This window comes from Scyliorhinus torazame, chromosome 31 (genome assembly GCF_047496885.1).
Source record: "Scyliorhinus torazame isolate Kashiwa2021f chromosome 31, sScyTor2.1, whole genome shotgun sequence".
In the NCBI taxonomy this organism is placed as follows: domain Eukaryota; kingdom Metazoa; phylum Chordata; class Chondrichthyes; order Carcharhiniformes; family Scyliorhinidae; genus Scyliorhinus; species Scyliorhinus torazame.
In genome coordinates this window covers 6,727,067-6,746,558 of record NC_092737.1, presented here as the reverse complement: position 1 = coordinate 6,746,558, position 19,492 = coordinate 6,727,067, and the positions used below count along the sequence as shown (strand labels likewise).

General features: G+C 51.8%; 1 protein-coding gene across 4 annotated transcripts in view; it reads left to right on the top strand.

The window, feature by feature from the left end:
- Positions 1-12,748, top strand: part of LOC140404800 (uncharacterized) — a 211,006-nt gene extending 198,258 nt beyond the window's left edge. For 3 of the 4 annotated variants that reach the window (XR_011938586.1, XM_072493534.1, XM_072493533.1), the window contains one exon: positions 12,615-12,748. Coding sequence is in view for 2 of the 4 variants with exons in the window: in XM_072493534.1 (XP_072349635.1) it covers positions 12,615-12,693 (79 nt within the window). In the remaining 2 variants the exon portion in view is untranslated. The remainder of the gene's footprint in view (positions 1-12,614) is intronic. The other variant, XR_011938588.1, reaches the window with a different exon arrangement.
- Positions 12,749-19,492: the final 6,744 nt, after the last annotated feature.

The window sequence follows — 19,492 nt, the reverse complement described above, 5'->3', positions numbered from 1 at the left end:
CAATATCCCACCCAGTCTAATCCCACTCTTCAATATCCCACCCAGTCTAATCCCACTCTTCAATATCCCACCCAGTCTAATCCCACTCTTCAATATCCCACCCAGTCTAATCCCACGCTTCAATCTCCCACCCAGACTAATCCCACTCTTCAATATCCCACCCAGTCTAATCCCACTCTTCAATCACCCACCCAGTCTAATCCCACTCTTCAATATCCCACCCAGACTAATCCCACTCTTCAATCTCCCACCCAGTCTAATCCCACTCTTCAATCTGCCAGACAGACTAATCCCACTCTTCAATCTCCCACCCAGTCTAATCCCACTCTTCAATATCCCACCCAGTCTAATCCCACTCTTCAATATCCCACCCAGTCTAATCCCACTCTTCAATCTCCCACCCAGTCTAATCCCACTCTTCAATATCCCACCCAGTCTAATCCCACTCTTCAATATCCCACCCAGTCTAATCCCACTCTTCAGTCTCCCACCCAGTCTAATCCCACTCTTCAATATCCCACCCAGTCTAATCCCACTCTTCAATCTCCCACCCAGTCTAATCCCACTCTTCAATATCCCACCCAGTCTAATCCCACTCTTCAATATCCCACCCAGTCTAATCCCACTCTTCAGTATCCCACCCAGTCTAATCCCACTCTTCAATATCCCACCCAGTCTAATCCCACTCTTCAATCTCCCACCCAGTCTAATCCCACTCTTCAATATCCCACCCAGTCTAATCCCACTCTTCAATCTCCCACCCAGTCTAATCCCACTCTTCAATATCCCACCCAGTCTAATCCCACTCTTCAATATCCCACCCAGTCTAATCCCACTCTTCAATCTCCCACCCAGTCTAATCCCACTCTTCAATATCCCACCCAGTCTAATCCCACTCTTCAATCTGCCAGACAGACTAATCCCACTCTTCAATCTCCCACCCAGTCTAATCCCACTCTTCAATATCCCACCCAGTCTAATCCCACTCTTCAGTCTCCCACCCAGTCTAATCCCACTCTTCAATATCCCACCCAGTCTAATCCCACTCTTCAATCTCCCACCCAGTCTAATCCCACTCTTCAATATCCCACCCAGTCTAATCCCACTCTTCAATATCCCACCCAGTCTAATCCCACTCTTCAGTATCCCACCCAGTCTAATCCCACTCTTCAATATCCCACCCAGTCTAATCCCACTCTTCAATCTCCCACCCAGTCTAATCCCACTCTTCAATATCCCACCCAGTCTAATCCCACTCTTCAATCTCCCACCCAGTCTAATCCCACTCTTCAATATCCCACCCAGTCTAATCCCACTCTTCAATATCCCACCCAGTCTAATCCCACTCTTCAATATCCCACCCAGACTAATCCCACTCTTCAATCTCCCACCCAGTCTAATCCCACTCTTCAATCTGCCAGACAGACTAATCCCACTCTTCAATCTCCCACCCAGTCTAATCCCACTCTTCAATATCCCACCCAGTCTAATCCCACTCTTCAATATCCCACCCAGTCTAATCCCACTCTTCAATCTCCCACCCAGTCTAATCCCACTCTTCAATATCCCACCCAGTCTAATCCCACTCTTCAACATCCCACTCAGTCTAATCCCACTCAATATCCCACCCAGTCTAATCCCACTCTTCAATCTCCCACCCAGTCTAATCCCACTCTTCAATATCCCACCCAGTCTAATCCCACTCTTCAATATCCCACCCAGTCTAATCCCACTCTTCAATATCCCACCCAGTCTAATCCCACTCTTCAATCTCCCACCCAGACTAATCCCACTCTTCAATATCCCACCCAGTCTAATCCCACTCTTCAATCACCCACCCAGTCTAATCCCACTCTTCAATATCCCACCCAGACTAATCCCACTCTTCAATCTCCCACCCAGTCTAATCCCACTCTTCAATCTGCCAGACAGACTAATCCCACTCTTCAATCTCCCACCCAGTCTAATCCCACTCTTCAAACTCCCACCCAGTCTAATCCCACTCTTCAATATCCCACCCAGTCTAATCCCACTCTTCAATATCCCACCCAGTCTAATCCCACTCTTCAATCTCCCACCCAGTCTAATCCCACTCTTCAATATCCCACCCAGTCTAATCCCACTCTTCAATATCCCACCCAGTCTAATCCCACTCTTCTATATCCCACCCAGTCTAATCCCACTCTTCAATCTGCCAGACAGGCTAATCCCACTCTTCAATCTCCCACCCAGTCTAATCCCACTCTTCAGTATCCCACCCAGACTAATCCCACTCTTCAATATCCCACCCAGTCTAATCCCACTCTTCAATATCCCACCCAGTCTAATCCCACTCTTCAATATCCCACCCAGTCTAATCCCACTCTTTAATATCCCACCCAGTCCAATCCCACTCTCCCCCACTCTTCAATCTCCCACCCAGTCTAATCCCACTCTTCAATATCCCACCCAGTCTAATCCCACTCTTCAATATCCCACCCAGACTAATCCCACTCTTCAATCTCCCACCCAGTCTAATCCCACTCTTCAATCACCCACCCAGTCTAATCCCACTCTTCAATCTCCCACCCAGTCTAATCCCACTCTTCAATATCCCACCCAGTCTAATCCCACTCTTCAATCTCCCACCCAGTCTAATCCCACTCTTCAATATCCCACCCAGTCTAATCCCACTCTTCAATCTCCCACCCAGACTAATCCCACACTTCGATATCCCACCCAGTCTAATCCCACTATTCGATATCCCACCCAGTCTAATCCCACTCTTCAATATCCCACCCAGTCTAATCCCACTCTTCAATATCCCACCCAGTCTAACCCCAATCTTCAATATCCCACCCAGTCTAATCCCACTCAATATCCCACCCAGTCTAATCCCACTCTTCAATCTCCCACCCAGTCTAATCCCACTCTTCAATATCCCACCCAGACTAATCCCACTCTTCTATCTCCCACCCAGTCTAATCCCACTCTTCAATATCCCACCCAGTCTAATCCCACTGTTCAATCACCCACCCAGTCTAATCCCACTCTTCAATCTGCCAGACAGACTAATCCCACTCTTCAATCTCCCACCCAGTCTAATCCCACTCTTCAATCTCCCACCCAGTCTAATCCCACTCTTCAATCTCCCACCCAGACTAATCCCACACTTCGATATCCCACCTAGTCTAATCCCACTATTCGATATCCCACCCAGTCTAATCCCACTCTTCAATATCCCACCCAGTCTAATCCCACTCTTCAATAGCCCACCCAGTCTAATCCCACTCTTCAACATCCCACCCAGACTAATCCCACTCTTCAATCTCCCACCCAGACTAATCCCACTCTTCAATATCCCACCCAGTCTAATCCCACTCTTCAATCACCCACCCAGTCTAATCCCACTCTTCAATCTCCCACCCAGTCTAATCCCACTCTTCAATATCCCACCCAGTCTAATCCCACTCTTCAATATCCCACCCAGACTAATCCCACTCTTCAATCTCCCACCCAGTCTAATCCCACTCTTCAATATCCCACCCAGTCTAATCCCACTCTTCAATCTGCCAGACAGACTAATCCCACTCTTCAATCTCCCACCCAGTCTAATCCCACTCTTCAATATCCCACACAGTCTAATCCCACTCTTCAATCTCCCACCCAGTCTAATCCCACTCTTCAATCTCCCACCCAGTCTAATCCCACTCTTCAGTATCCCACCCAGTCTAATCCCACTCTTCAATATCCCACCCAGTCTAATCCCACTCTTCAATATCCCACCCAGTCTAATCCCACTCTTCAATATCCCACCCAGTCTAATCCCACTCTTCAATCTCCCACCCAGTCTAATCCCACTCTTCAATATCCCACCCAGTCTAATCCCACTCTTCAATATCCCACCCAGTCTAATCCCACTCTTCAATCTCCCACCCAGTCTAATCCCACTCTTCAATCTCCCACCCAGTCTAATCCCACTCTTCAATATCCCACCCAGTCTAATCCCACTCTTCAATATCCCACCCAGACTAATCCCACTCTTCAATCTCCCACCCAGTCTAATCCCACTCTTCAATATCCCACCCAGTCTAATCCCACTCTTCAATCTCCCACCCAGTCTAATCCCACTCTTCAATATCCCACCCAGTCTAATCCCACTCTTCAATATCCCACCCAGTCTAATCCCACTCTTCAATCTCCCACCCAGTCTAATCCCACTCTTCAATCTCCCACCCAGTCTAATCCCACTCTTCAATATCCCACCCAGTCTAATCCCACTCTTCAATATCCCACCCAGACTAATCCCACTCTTCAATCTCCCACCCAGTCTAATCCCACTCTTCAATATCCCACCCAGTCTAATCCCACTCTTCAATCTCCCACCCAGTCTAATCCCACTCTTCAATATCCCACCCAGTCTAATCCCACTCTTCAATCTCCCACCCAGTCTAATCCCACTCTTCAATATCCCACCCAGTCTAATCCCACTCTTCAATATCCCACCCAGTCTAATCCCACTCTTCAATCTGCCAGACAGACTAATCCCACTCTTCAATCTCCCACCCAGTCTAATCCCACTCTTCAATCTCCCACCCAGTCTAATCCCACTCTTCAATATCCCACCCAGTCTAATCCCACTCTTCAATCTGCCAGACAGACTAATCCCACTCTTCAATCTCCCACCCAGTCTAATCCCACTCTTCAATATCCCACCCAGACTAATCCCACTCTTCAATATCCCACCCAGTCTAATCCCACTCTTCAATCTGCCAGACAGACTAATCCCACTCTTCAATCTCCCACCCAGTCTAATCCCACTCTTCAATATCCCACCCAGACTAATCCCACTCTTCAATATCCCACCCAGTCTAATCCCACTCTTCAATATCCCACCCAGTCTAATCCCACTCTTCAATATTCCACCCAGTCTAATCCCACTCTTCAATCTCCCACCCAGTCTAATCCCACTCTTCAATATCCCACCCAGTCTAATCCCACTCTTCAACATCCCACCCAGTCTAATCCCACTCAATATCCCACCCAGTCTAATCCCACTCTTCAATCTCCCACCCAGTCTACTCCCACTCTTCAATATCCCACCCAGTCTAATCCCACTCTTCAATATCCCACCCAGTCTAATCCCACTCTTCAATATCCCACCCAGTCTAATCCCACTCTTCAATCTCCCACCCAGACTAATCCCACTCTTCAATATCCCACCCAGTATAATCCCACTCTTCAATCACCCACCCAGTCTAATCCCACTCTTCAATCTCCCACCCAGTCTAATCCCACTCTTCAATATCCCACCCAGTCTAATCCCACTCTTCAATCTCCCACCCAGTCTAATCCCACTCTTCAATATCCCACCCAGTCTAATCCCACTCTTCAATATCCCACCCAGACTAATCCCACTCTTCAATCTCCCACCCAGTCTAATCCCACTCTTCAATATCCCACCCAGTCTAATCCCACTCTTCAATCTGCCAGACAGACTAATCCCACTCTTCAATATCCCACCCAGTCTAATCCCACTCTTCAATATCCCACCCAGTCTAATCCCACTCTTCAATCTCCCACCCAGTCTAATCCCACTCTTCAATCTCCCACCCAGTCTAATCCCACTCTTCAATCTCCCACCCAGACTAATCCCACTCTTCAATATCCCACCCAGTCTAATCCCACTCTTCAATATCCCACCCAGTCTAATCCCACTCTTCAATATCCCACCCAGTCTAATCCCACTCTTCAATCTCCCACCCAGTCTAATCCCACTCTTCAATCTCCCACCCAGTCTAATCCCACTCTTCAATCTGCCAGACAGACTAATCCCACTCTTCAATCTCCCACCCAGTCTAATCCCACTCTTCAATCTCCCACCCAGTCTAATCCCACTCTTCAATCTCCCACCCAGACTAATCCCACTCTTCAATATCCCACCCAGTCTAATCCCACTCTTCAATATCCCACCCAGTCTAATCCCACTCTTCAATATCCCACCCAGTCTAATCCCACTCTTCAATCTCCCACCCAGTCTAATCCCACTCTTCAATCTCCCACCCAGACTAATCCCACTCTTCAATATCCCACCCAGTCTAATCCCACTCTTCAATATCCCACCCAGTCTAATCCCACTCTTCAATATCCCACCCAGTCTAATCCCACTCTTCAATATCCCACCCAGTCTAATCCCACTCTTCAGTATCCCACCCAGTCTAATCCCACTCTTCAATCTCGCACCCAGTCTAATCCCACTCTTCAATCTCCCACCCAGTCTAATCCCACTCTTCAATCTCCCACCCAGTCTAATCCCACTCTTCAATCTCCCACCCAGACTAATCCCACTCTTCAATATCCCACCCAGTCTAATCCCACTCTTCAATATCCCACCCAGTCTAATCCCACTCTTCAATATCCCACCCAGTCTAATCCCACTCTTCAGTATCCCACCCAGTCTAATCCCACTCTTCAATATCCCACCCAGTCTAATCCCACTCTTCAATCTCCCACCCAGTCTAATCCCACTCTTCAATCTGCCAGACAGACTAATCCCACTCTTCAATATCCCACCCAGTCTAATCCCACTCTTCAATATCCCACCCAGTCTAATCCCACTCTTCAATCTCCCACCCAGTCTAATCCCACTCTTCAATATCCCACCCAGTCTAATCCCACTCTTCAATATCCCACCCAGTCTAATCCCACTCTTCAATCTGCCAGACAGACTAATCCCACTCTTCAATATCCCACCCAGTCTAATCCCACTCTTCAATCTCCCACCCAGTCTAATACCACTCTTCAATATACCACCCAGACTAATCCCACTCTTCAATATCCCACCCAGTCTAATCCCACTCTTCAATATCCCACCCAGTCTAATCCCACTCTTCAATCTCCCACCCAGTCTAATCCCACTCTTCAATATCCCACCCAGTCTAATCCCACTCTTCAATATCCCACCCAGTCTAATCCCACTCTTCAATCTCCCACCCAGTCTAATCCCACTCTTCAATATCCCACCCAGACTAATCCCACTCTTCAATATCCCACCCAGACTAATCCCACTCTTCAATATCCCACCCAGTCTAATCCCACTATTCGATATCCCACCCAGTCTAATCCCACTCTTCAATATCCCACCCAGTCTAATCCCACTCTTCAATCTCCCACCCAGACTAATCCCACTCTTCAGTATCCCACCCAGTCTAATCCCACTCTTCAATATCCCACCCAGTCTAATCCCACTCTTCAATATCCCACCCAGACTAATCCCACTCTTCAATCTCCCACCCAGTCTAATCCCACTCTTCAATCTCCCACCCAGTCTAATCCCACTCTTCAATCTCCCACCCAGTCTAATCCCACTCTTCAATCTCCCACCCAGTCTAATCCCACTCTTCAATATCCCACCCAGTCTAATCCCACTCTTCAATATCCCACCCAGTCTAATCCCACTCTTCAATATCCCACCCAGTCTAATCCCACTCTTCAATCTGCCAGACAGACTAATCCCACTCTTCAATCTCCCACCCAGTCTAATCCCACTCTTCAATATCCCACCCAGTCTAATCCCACTCTTCAATCTGCCAGACAGACTAATCCCACTCTTCAATCTCCCACCCAGTCTAATCCCACTCTTCAATATCCCACCCAGTCTAATCCCACTCTTCAATCTCCCACCCAGTCTAATCCCACTCTTCAGTATCCCACCCAGTCTAATCCCACTCTTCAATATCCCACCCAGTCTAATCCCACTCTTCAATATCCCACCCAGTCTAATCCCACTCTTCAATATCCCACCCAGACTAATCCCACTCTTCAATATCCCACCCAGTCTAATCCCACTCTTCAATATCCCACGCAGTCTAATCCCACTCTTCAATCTCCCACCCAGTCTAATCCCACTCTTCAATATCCCACCCAGTCTAATCCCACTCTTCAATATCCCACCCAGTCTAATCCCACTCTTCAATATCCCACCCAGTCTAATCCCACTCTTCAATATCCCACGCAGTCTAATCCCACTCTTCAATCTCCCTCCCAGTCTAATCCCACTCTTCAATATCCCACCCAGTCTAATCCCACTCTTCAATATCCCACCCAGTCTAATCCCACTCTTCAATATCCCACCCAGTCTAATCCCACTCTTCAGTATCCCACCCAGTCTAATCCCACTCTTCAGTATCCCACCCAGTCTAATCCCACTCTTCAATATCCCACCCAGTCTAATCCCACTCTTCAGTATCCCACCCAGTCTAATCCCACTCTTCAATATCCCACCCAGTCTAATCCCACTCTTCAATCTGCCAGACAGACTAATCCCACTCTTCAATATCCCACCCAGTCTAATCCCACTCTTCAGTATCCCACCCAGTCTAATCCCACTCTTCAATATCCCACCCAGTCTAATCCCACTCTTCAATATCCCACCCAGACTAATCCCACTCTTCAATCTCCCACCCAGTCTAATCCCACTCTTCAATCTCCCACCCAGTCTAATCCCACTCTTCAATATCCCACCCAGTCTAATCCCACTCTTCAATCTCCCACCCAGTCTAATCCCACTCTTCAATATCCCACCCAGTCTAATCCCACTCTCCAGTATCCCACCCAGTCTAATCCCACTCTTCAGTATCCCACCCAGTCTAATCCCACTCTTCAATATCCCACCCAGTCTAATCCCACTCTTCAGTATCCCACCCAGTCTAATCCCACTCTTCAATATCCCACCCAGTCTAATCCCACTCTTCAATCTGCCAGACAGACTAATCCCACTCTTCAATATCCCACCCAGTCTAATCCCACTCTTCAGTATCCCACCCAGTCTAATCCCACTCTTCAATATCCCACCCAGTCTAATCCCACTCTTCAATATCCCACCCAGACTAATCCCACTCTTCAATCTCCCACCCAGTCTAATCCCACTCTTCAATCTCCCACCCAGTCTAATCCCACTCTTCAATCTCCCACCCAGTCTAATCCCACTATTCTATATCCCACCCAGTCTAATCCCACTCTTCAATATCCCACCCAGTCTAATCCCACTCTTCAATCTCCCACCCAGTCTAATCCCACTCTTCAATCTCCCACCCAGTCTAATCCCACTCTTCAATATCCCACCCAGTCTAATCCCACTCTTCAATCTCCCACCCAGTCTAATCCCACTCTTCAATATCCCACCCAGTCTAATCCCACTCTTCAATCTCCCACCCAGTCTAATCCCACTCTTCAATCTCCCACCCAGTCTAATCCCACTCTTCAATCTCCCACCCAGTCTAATCCCACTCTTCAATATCCCACCCAGTCTAATCCCACTCTTCAATCTCCCACCCAGTCTAATCCCACTCTTCAATATCCCACCCAGTCTAATCCCACTCTTCAATATCCCACCCAGTCTAATCCCACTCTTCCATCTCCCACCCAGTCTAATCCCACTCTTCAATCTCCCAACCAGACTAATCCCACTCTTCAATCTCCCACCCAGTCTAATCCCACTCTTCAATATCCCACCCAGTCTAATCCCACTCTTCAATATCCCACCCAGTCTAATCCCACTCTTCTATATCCCACCCAGTCTAATCCCACTCTTCAATATCCCACCCAGTCTAATCCCACTCTTCAATCTGCCAGACAGACTAATCCCACTCTTCAATCTCCCACCCAGTCTAATCCCACTCTTCAATCTCCCACCCAGTCTAATCCCACTCTTCAATCTCCCACCCAGTCTAATCCCACTCTTCAATATCCCACCCAGTCTAATCCCACTCTTCAATCTCCCACCCAGTCTAATCCCACTCTTCTATATCCCACCCAGTCTAATCCCACTCTTCAATATCCCACCCAGTCTAATCCCACTCTTCAATCTGCCAGACAGACTAATCCCACTCTTCAATCTCCCACCCAGTCTAATCCCACTCTTCAATCTCCCACCCAGTCTAATCCCACTCTTCAATATCCCACCCAGTCTAATCCCACTCTTCCATCTCCCACCCAGTCTAATCCCACTCTTCAATCTCCCACCCAGACTAATCCCACTCTTCAATCTCCCACCCAGTCTAATCCCACTCTTCAATATCCCACCCAGTCTAATCCCACTCTTCAATATCCCACCCAGTCTAATCCCACTCTTCTATATCCCACCCAGTCTAATCCCACTCTTCAATATCCCACCCAGTCTAATCCCACTCTTCAATCTGCCAGACAGACTAATCCCACTCTTCAATATCCCACCCAGTCTAATCCCACTCTTCCATCTCCCACCCAGTCTAATCCCACTCTTCAATCTCCCACCCAGACTAATCCCACTCTTCAATCTCCCACCCAGTCTAATCCCACTCTTCAATCTCCCACCCAGTCTAATCCCACTCTTCAATATCCCACCCAGACTAATCCCACTCTTCAATCTCCCACCCAGTCTAATCCCACTCTTCAATCTCCCACCCAGTCTAATCCCACTCTTCAATATCCCACCCAGTCTAATCCCACTCTTCAATCTCCCACCCAGTCTAATCCCACTCTTCTATATCCCACCCAGTCTAATCCCACTCTTCAATCTCCCACCCAGTCTAATCCCACTCTTCAATATCCCACCCAGTCTAATCCCACTATTCGATATCCCACCCAGTCTAATCCCACTCTTCAATATCCCACCCAGTCTAATCCCACTCTTCAATCTCCCACCCAGTCTAATCCCACTCTTCAATATCCCACCCAGTCTAATCCCACTCTTCAATCTCCCACCCAGTCTAATCCCAGTCTTCAATCTCCCACCCAGTCTAATCCCACTCTTCAATATCCCACCCAGTCTAATCCCACTCTTCAATCTCCCACCCAGTCTAATCCCACTCTTCAATATCCCACCCAGTCTAATCCCACTCTTCAATATCCCACCCAGTCTAATCCCACTCTTCAATCTCCCACCCAGTCTAATCCCACTCTTCAATATCCCACCCAGTCTAATCCCACTATTCGATATCCCACCCAGTCTAATCCCACTCTTCAATCTCCCACCCAGACTAATCCCACACTTCGATATCCCACCAAGTCTAATCCCACTATTCAATATCCCACCCAGTCTAATCCCACTCTTCAATATCCTACCCAGACTAATCCCACTCTTCAATATCCCACCCAGTCTAATCCCACTCTTCAATATCCCACCCAGTCTAATCCCACTCTTCAATCTCCCACCCAGTCCAATCCCACTATTCGATATCCCACCCAGTCTAATCCCACTCTTCAATCTCCCACCCAGACTAATCCCACTCTCCAATATCCCACCCAGACTAATCGTAGGATCGAGAATCGGCCACCGTTACTCGGTCTGGCCTGCAGGTGACTCCAGGTCCACAGCAATGCGATTAATCTCAACGGCCCTCTGAAATGGCTGAGCATGCGAAGGGGCAATTAGGAATGGCCTTGCCCAGCCAGCCACATCTGATTCAGAATAAATAACACAAAAGACGTGGAGGAGATAGCACAGGAAAATGATCTGCCATGAACGTATTGAGTGGGGAGCAGAATGGAGGGGCCGTATGGCCTATTACTACATCCTGATACTGTACGCCGTGCGCCGCTGCAGGTTACTGTAACATACAGATTGGGAAAGGATTGCCAGCTCCCAGCTAACACCACACAAACAATGCTTGGAATGTGAGGTGCTGGCTGGCTGTGTGGCTACAGAAGGCGTCGCAGGAAAGTCCGTACCCAAACAGACTGGCGACACTGAGCGGACTGACAGGGGAGCTGGAACTATCGACGGGGCAAGAACTTAGACAGCTACAAATAAAGCACTTCCTCCGCAAAGTGACAGTAGGATACCCCAGGGTCCCGGAGACCACACTATTAGAGGACGTGATGAATACGGACAGTAAGGAAGGGGGGAAACTGTGGGAAAATGTACGGACAACTACCGGACAGGGTTCGAACACCACTGGACGAGACCAGACAGAAATGGGAGGACGAACTGGGGCGAAGCACTGAGCAGGGTGAGCTCCACCTCCTCCTGCGCAAGGCTCAGCCTAATGCAGCTCAAAGTGGTGCACAGAGCGCACCTGGCAAGAACCCGAATGAGTGGGTTCTTCCCGGAGGGGGAGGACAAATGTGAGCGGTGCCAGAGGGGCCCAGCTTGCCCCACGCTTGCTGGGTTCCGGACAGCCTTCTCCGAGGCGATGTCCAAGGTTGTGGGGGTGAGGGTGAAGCCATGCCCGAGAGTGGCAATCTTCGGGGTATCGGAGCAGCCAGAGTTACACATGGGGAAGGGGGTCGCGCCCTCGCTTTCGCTTCCCTAATCGCGCGGCGGAGAATCCTGCTCGGCTGGCGATCGGCAGCACCGCCCACAGACGCAGACTGGCTCGCTGACCCCCTCGGAAATTCCCCACCTGGAGAAGATCGAGTACGCCACCCGAGGGCCGGAGGAGGGCTTCCTTAAAGCATGGGGACAATTCGTCAGCATGTTCGAGGCCGACATTAACTAGAAAGGAAGAAAGTAAAGATTAAAAGACAAAATACACAACTCTGGGAGAGGATGGAAATAATGGAAACACCACAGATGGAGGGGGGGGAGCGGCTGGTCGCCCAGGAGGGGCGGCACTGGACCCGATGTGACTGGATCTTTCTGCTTTGTCTTCCAGGTTAAAGGCGAAAGGTCACTCGTGCGGACTCAGGCAGATGCAAAGCACCAAGATGTACCTGAAAAATAATAAATGTTGAATTTTGGATAGTACTATTTACATGACAGTGTAATAAAGAGAGCTGTCACAACTAACAGTGGCCATGGTCAGCTCTTTCCGGGGGGGCGCTGACTGAGTGGGATCCGTCCTGGGATCCGTCCAATCAAACCGGCCAATCCTCTCCCACTCCCCCCCCAACACTTTCATCCAATCGACCGTCAGAATGGTACAGCCCAGGGACCAGGCCATTCTGATACTATCAGCCTTCGATCCCCAACAGCGGGAGTGCCGCACTGTCAGAGGGTCAGTACTGAGGGAGTGCCGCACTGTCAGAGGGTCAGTACTGAGGGAGTGCCGCACTGTCAGAGGGTCAGTACTGAGGGAGTGCCGCACTGTCAGAGGGTCAGTACTGAGGGAGTGCCGCACTGTCAGAGGGTCACTACTGAGGGAGTGCTGCACTGTCAGAGAGTCAGTACTGAGGGAGTGCCGCACTGTCAGAGGGTCAGTACTGAGGGAGTGCCGCACTGTCAGAGGGTCAGTACTGAGGGAGTGCCGCACTGTCAGAGGGTCAGTACTGAGGGAGTGCCGCACTGTCAGAGGGTCAGTACTGAGGGAGTGCCGCACTGTCAGAGGGTCAGTACTGAGGGAGCGCTGCACTGTCAGAGGGTCAGTACTGAGGGAGTGCCGCACTGTCAGACGGTCAGTACTGAGGGAGTGCCGCACTGTCAGAGGGTCAGTACTGAGGGAGTGCCGCACTGTCAGAGGGTCAGTACTGAGGGAGTGCCGCACTGTCAGAGCGTCAGTACTGAGGGAGTGCCGCACTGTCAGAGGGTCAGTACTGAGGGAGTGCCGCACTGTCAGAGGGTCAGTACTGAGGGAGTGCCGCACTGTCAGAGGGTCAGTACTGAGGGAGTGCCGCACTGTCAGAGGGTCAGTACTGAGGGAGTGCCGCACTGTCAGAGGGTCAGTACTGAGGGAGTGCCGCACTGTCAGAGGGTCAGTACTGAGGGAGTGCCGCACTGTCAGAGGGTCAGTACTGAGGGAGTGCCGCACTGTCAGAGGGTCAGTACTGAGGGAGCGCCGCACTGTCAGAGGGTCAGTACTGAGGGAGTGCCGCACTGTCAGAGGGTCAGTACTGAGGGAGTGCCGCACTGTCAGAGGGTCAGTACTGAGGGAGTGCCGCACTGTCAGAGGGTCAGTACTGAGGGAGTGCCGCACTGTCAGAGGGTCAGTACTGAGGGAGCGCCGCACTGTCAGGGTCACCGTCTATCAAATACGAGCTGTGTGTGTTGCGGGTGACTCCCTGGGATCTGATGTCTGTGGCTCCATCGACATCACTGAAATAGCAAACCTACCGCAACTTTGCGAAAGTTTGTCAATGTTAATAAAGCCCTTTCAGAATATGGCGGTGGTGTAAAAGACCGTTCAAATCAATTTGATACCGCCTTGGGGAGGCGATTCACCAGACTGGTTACCGGGGGGGGGGGGGGAGGGGAGTTGAGAGAACGCCCCGGAGGGGCAGGTCAGAAGCTCAGGGTAAAGGAATTTGGGAATAGATCGCAGACAAACTTTGTCAGGAGGAGGCAGTCAGCAGAAGAGAATTCGGCCAAAGAATCAGAGATGACAGTAATAATTTATATCGCAGAGTAATGGGGGAGAGCGGTGTGAATTGGGAGAACTCAAAGGGCCAGCACGCTTTGGAAGGGCCCAATGGCGGTACGATTGAGAGATTTTCCACAAAGTGGACGGTAGCAGGTTGCTGTCTGTGTGTCAGACAGCAGGGGGCAGCAATACACCACTCTCCACCCAGACTCTGTCCAAATTTCTAGCTAGACAGTGTACAAAATCTTAAAAAATCAATTCTTTTTTTTCCAATTAAGGGGCAATTTAGTGTGTCAGTGTGTGTGGGACCCGTACCCCAGTGAGAGTCAGTGTGTGTGGGACCCGTACCCCAGTGAGAGTCAGTGTGTGTGGGACCCGTACCCTAGTGAGAGTCAGTGTGTGTGGGACCCGTACCCCAGTGAGAGTCAGTGTGTGTGGAACCCGTACCCCAGTGAGAGTCAGTGTGTGTGGGACCCGTACCCCAGTGAGAGACAGTGTGTGTGGGACCCATACCCCAGTGAGAGTCAGTGCATGTGGGACATGTACCCCAGTGAGAGTCAGTGTGTGTGGGACCCGTACCCCAGTGAGTGTCAGTGTGTGTGGGACCCGTATCCCAGTGAGAGTCAGTGTGTGTGGTACCCGTACCCCAGTGAGAGTCAGTGTGTGTGTGGGACCCGTACCCCAGTGAGAGTCAGTGTGTGTGGAACCCGTACCCCAGAGTCAGTGTGTGTGGGACCCGAACCCCAGTGAGAGTCAGTGTATGTGTGACACATACCCCAGTGAGAGTCAGTGTGTGTGGGACCCGTACCCCAGTGAGCGTCAGTGTGTGTGGTACCCGTACCCCAGTGAGGGTCAGTGTGTGTGGGACCCGTATCCCAGTGAGGGTCAGTGTGTGTGGTACCCGTACCCCAGTGAGAGTCAGTGTGTGTGTGGGACCCGTACCCCAGTGAGAGTCAGTGTGTGTGTGACCCGTACCCCAGTGAGTGTCAGTGTGTGTGGTACCCGTACACCAGTGAGGGTCAGTGTGTGTGGGACCCGTATCCCAGTGAGGGTCAGTGTGTGTGGTACCCGTACCCCAGTGAGAGTCAGTGTGTGTGTGGGACCCGTACCCCAGTGAGAGTCAGTGTGTGTGGAACCCGTACCCCAAAGTCAGTGTGTGTGGGACTCGTACCCCAGTGAGAGTCAGTGTGTGTGTGACACATACCCCAGTGAGAGTCAGTGTGTGTGGGACCCGTACCCCAGTGAGAGTCAGTGTGTGTGGGACCCGTACCCCAGTGAGTCAGTGTGTGTGGGACCCGTACCCCAGTGAGAGTCAGTGTGTGTGTGACACATATCCCAGTGAGAGTCAGTGTGTGTGGGACCCGTACCCCAGTGAGAGTCAGTGTGTGTGGGACCCGTACCCCAGTGAGAGTCAGTGTGTGTGGGACCCGTACCCAAGTGAGAGTCAGTGTGTGGAACCCGTGCCCAAGTGAGACTCAGTGTGTGTGGGACCCATACCCCAGTGAGAGTCAGTGTGTGTGGGACCCGTACCCCAGTGAGAGTCAGTGTGTGTGGAACCCGTACCCCAGTGAGAGTCAGTGTGTGTGGGACCCGTACCCCAGTGAGAGTCAGTGTGTGTGGAACCCGTACCCCAGTGAGAGTCAGTGTGTGTGTGACACATACCCCAGTGAGAGTCAGTGTGTGTGGGACCCGTACCCCAGTGAGAGTCAGTGTGTGTGGAACCCGTATCCCAGTGAGGGTCAGTGTGTGTGGTACCCGTACCCAAGTGAGAGTCAGTGTGTGTGTGGGACCCGTACCCCAGTGAGAGTCAGTGTGTGTGGAACCCGTACCCCAGAGTCAGTGTGTGTGGGACCCGTACCCCAGTGAGAGTCAGTGTGTGTGTGACACATACCCCAGTGAGAGTCAGTGTGTGTGGGACCCGTACCCCAGTGAGAGTCAGTGTGTGTGGGACCCGTACCCCAGTGAGTCAGTATGTGTGGGACCCGTACCCCAGTGAGAGTCAGTGTGTGTGGGACCCGTACCCCAGTGAGAGTCAGTGTGTGTGGGACCCGTACCCCAGTGAGAGTCAGTGTGTGTGGGACCCGTACCCCAGTGAGAGTCAGTGTGTGTGGGACCCGTACCCCAGTGAGAGTCAGTGTGTGTGGAACCCGTGCCCAAGTGAGACTCAGTGTGTGTGGGACCCGTACCCCAGTGAGAGTCAGTGTGTGAGGGACCCGTACCCCAGTGAGCGTCAGTGTGTGTGGGACCCGTACCCCAGTGAGAGTCAGTGTGTGTGGAACCCGTACCCCAGTGAGAGTCAGTGTGTGTGGGACCCGTACCCCAGTGAGAGTCAGTGTGTGTGGAACCCGTACCCCAGTGAGAGTCAGTGTGTGTGTGGAACCCGTACCCCAGTGAGAGTCAGTGTGTGTGTGGGACCCGTACCCCAGTGAGAGTCAGTGTGTGTGGGACCCGTACCCCAGTGAGAGTCAGTGTGTGTGGAACCCATACCCCAGTGAGAGTCAGTGTGTGAGGAACCCGTACCCCAGTGAGAGTCAGTGTGTGGGGAACCCGTACCCCAGTGAGAGTCAGTGTGTGTGGAACCCGTACCCCAGTGAGAGTCAGTGTGTGTGGGACCCGTACCCCAGTGAGAGTCAGTGTGTGTGGGACCCGTACCCCAGTGAGAGTCAGTGTGTGTGGGACCCATACCCCAGTGAGAGACAGTGTGTGTTGGACACATACCCCAGTGAGAGTCAGTGCTTGTGGGACATGTACCCCAGTGAGAGTCAGTGTGTGTGGGACCCGTACCCCAGTGAGTCAGCGTGCGTGGGACCCGTAACACAGTGAGAGTCAGTGTGTGTGGGACCCGTACCCCAGTGAGAGTCAGTGTGTGTGGGACCCGTACTCCAGTGAGAGTCAGTGTGTGTGAGAACCGTACCCCAGTGAGAGTCAGTGTGTGTGGGACCCGTACCCCAGTGAGAGTCAGTGTGTGTGGAACCCCTACCCCAGAGTCAGTGTGTGTGGGACCCGTACCCCAGTGAGAGTCAGTGTGTGTGTGACACATACCCCAGTGAGAGTCAGTGTGTGTGGGACCCGTACCCCACTGAGAGTCAGTGTGTGTGGGACCCGTACCCCAGTGAGTCAGTGTGTGTGGGACCCGTACCCCAGTGAGAGTCAGTGTGTGTGGGACCCGTACCCCACTGAGAGTCAGTGTGTGTGGAACCTGTACCCCAGTGAGAGTGGGTGTTGTGGGATCCGTACCCCAGTGAGAGTCAGTGTGTGTGGGACCCGTACCCCAGTGAGAGTCAGTGTGTGTGGGACCCGTACCCCAGTGAGAGTCAGTGTGTGTGGGACCCGTACCCCAGTGAGAGTCTGTGTGTGTGGGACCCGTACCCCAGTGAGAGTCAGTGTGTGTGGGACCCGTGCCCCAGTGAGAGTCAGTGTGTGTGGAACCCGTACCCCAGTGAGAGTCAGTGTGTGTGGGACCCGTACCCCAGTGTGAGTCAGTGTGTGTGGGACCCGTACCCCAGTGAGAGTCAGTGTGTGTGGGACCCGTACCCCAGTGAGAGTCAGTGTGTGTGGGACCCATACCCCAGTGAGTCAGTGTATGTGGAACCCGTACCCCAGTGAGAGTCAGTGTGTGTGGGACCCGTACCCCAGTGAGAGTCAGTGTGTCTGGGACACGTACCCCAGTGAGAGTCAGTGTGTGTGGGACCCGTACCCCAGTGAGAGTCAGTGTGTGTGGGACCCGTACCCCAGTGAGGGTCAGTGTGTGTGGGAGCCATACCCCAGTGAGAGTCAGTGTGTGAGGGACCCGTACCCCAGTGAGAGTCAGTGTGTGAGGGACCCGTACCCCAGTGAGAGTCAGTGTGTGTGGGACCCATACCCCAGTGAGAGTCAGTGTATGTGGGACCTGTACCCCAGTGAGAGTCAGTGTGTGTCGGACCCGTACCCCAGTGAGAGTCAGTGTGTGTGGGACCCGTACCCCAGTGAGAGTCAGTGTATGTGGGACCTGTACCCCAGTGAGAGTCAGTGTGTGTCGGACCCGCACCCCAGTGAGAGTCAGTGTGTGTCGGACCCGTACCCCAGTGAGAGTCAGTGTGTGTGGGACCTGTACCCCAGTGAGAGTCAGTGTGTGTGGAACCCGTACCCCAGTGAGAGTCAGTGTGTGTGGGACCCGTACCCCAGGAGAGTCAGTGTGTGTGGGACCCGTACCCCAGTGAGAGTCAGTGTGTGTGGGACCCGTACCCCAGTGAGAGTCAGTGTGTGTGGGACCCGTACCCCAGTGAGAGTCAGTGTGTGTGGGACCCGTACCCCAGTGAGAGTCAGTGTGTGTGGGACCCGTACCCCAGTGAGAGTCAGTGTGTGTGGGACCCGTACCCCAGTGAGAGTCAGTGTGTGTGGGCCCCGTACCCCAGTGAGAGGCCCTGGGAACTTCACAGCGGCAATCAACGAAAGCCTTCGGGACCCACGCCGGCCGACCTTCGTGACGCACCATTTTCGCCTCCGTTAACACCAGAGATCAGCCTGCTTGGTCCCCACGATCTCACTTGCTTTGTCATTCAATGTTACCTTTCTGCTAAGGACTCCAGCCGACGATTTAAGTTCCCCGCGTCCGTCGAAAAAAATTGAGGTTTGTTCTCGAACTCGCCACATAGTCTAGAAATGCCTTTGAAATTTAGAGGGTTTTAATGTTTCTTTTGCCAGTACTTCCCTGCATACAACACACATGGGCTTTGCATCCTGATTTGCACTACCACAATTATAAAGCTACACCTCAGTAAATCATCTTTTTACTGCTTTGTTCCGATTTCAGCCTCTTCTTAAAGGGTTACCAACCAGAGGCTCTGGAGCTCACACCAGCCCTGCTTTGTCCAGCCGTGGACTCTCCTGGGAAGCTCTCTCCAGCAGATACAGTTGTGAGATCCTGGCCCTCAATCCCCCTCCTTACAAATTGTTCCATCTTCAGTTCTTCACACGGCCCTCTTGCTTGCTTGCCGGCAGTCACAAAATGGAGGAATGCACTGAATGAACGACAGGAGGAGACGGTACTGGGACAGCGCGCTGACGTCAGGAGGAGACGGCACTGGGACAGCGCGCTGACGTCAGGAGGAGACGGGACTGGGACAGCGTGCTGACGTCAGGAGGAGACGGCACTGGGACAGGGCGCTGACGTCAGGAGGAGATGGCACTGGGACAGGGAGCTGACGTCAGGAGGAGACGGCACTGGGACAGAGCGCTGACGTCAGGAGGAGACGGCA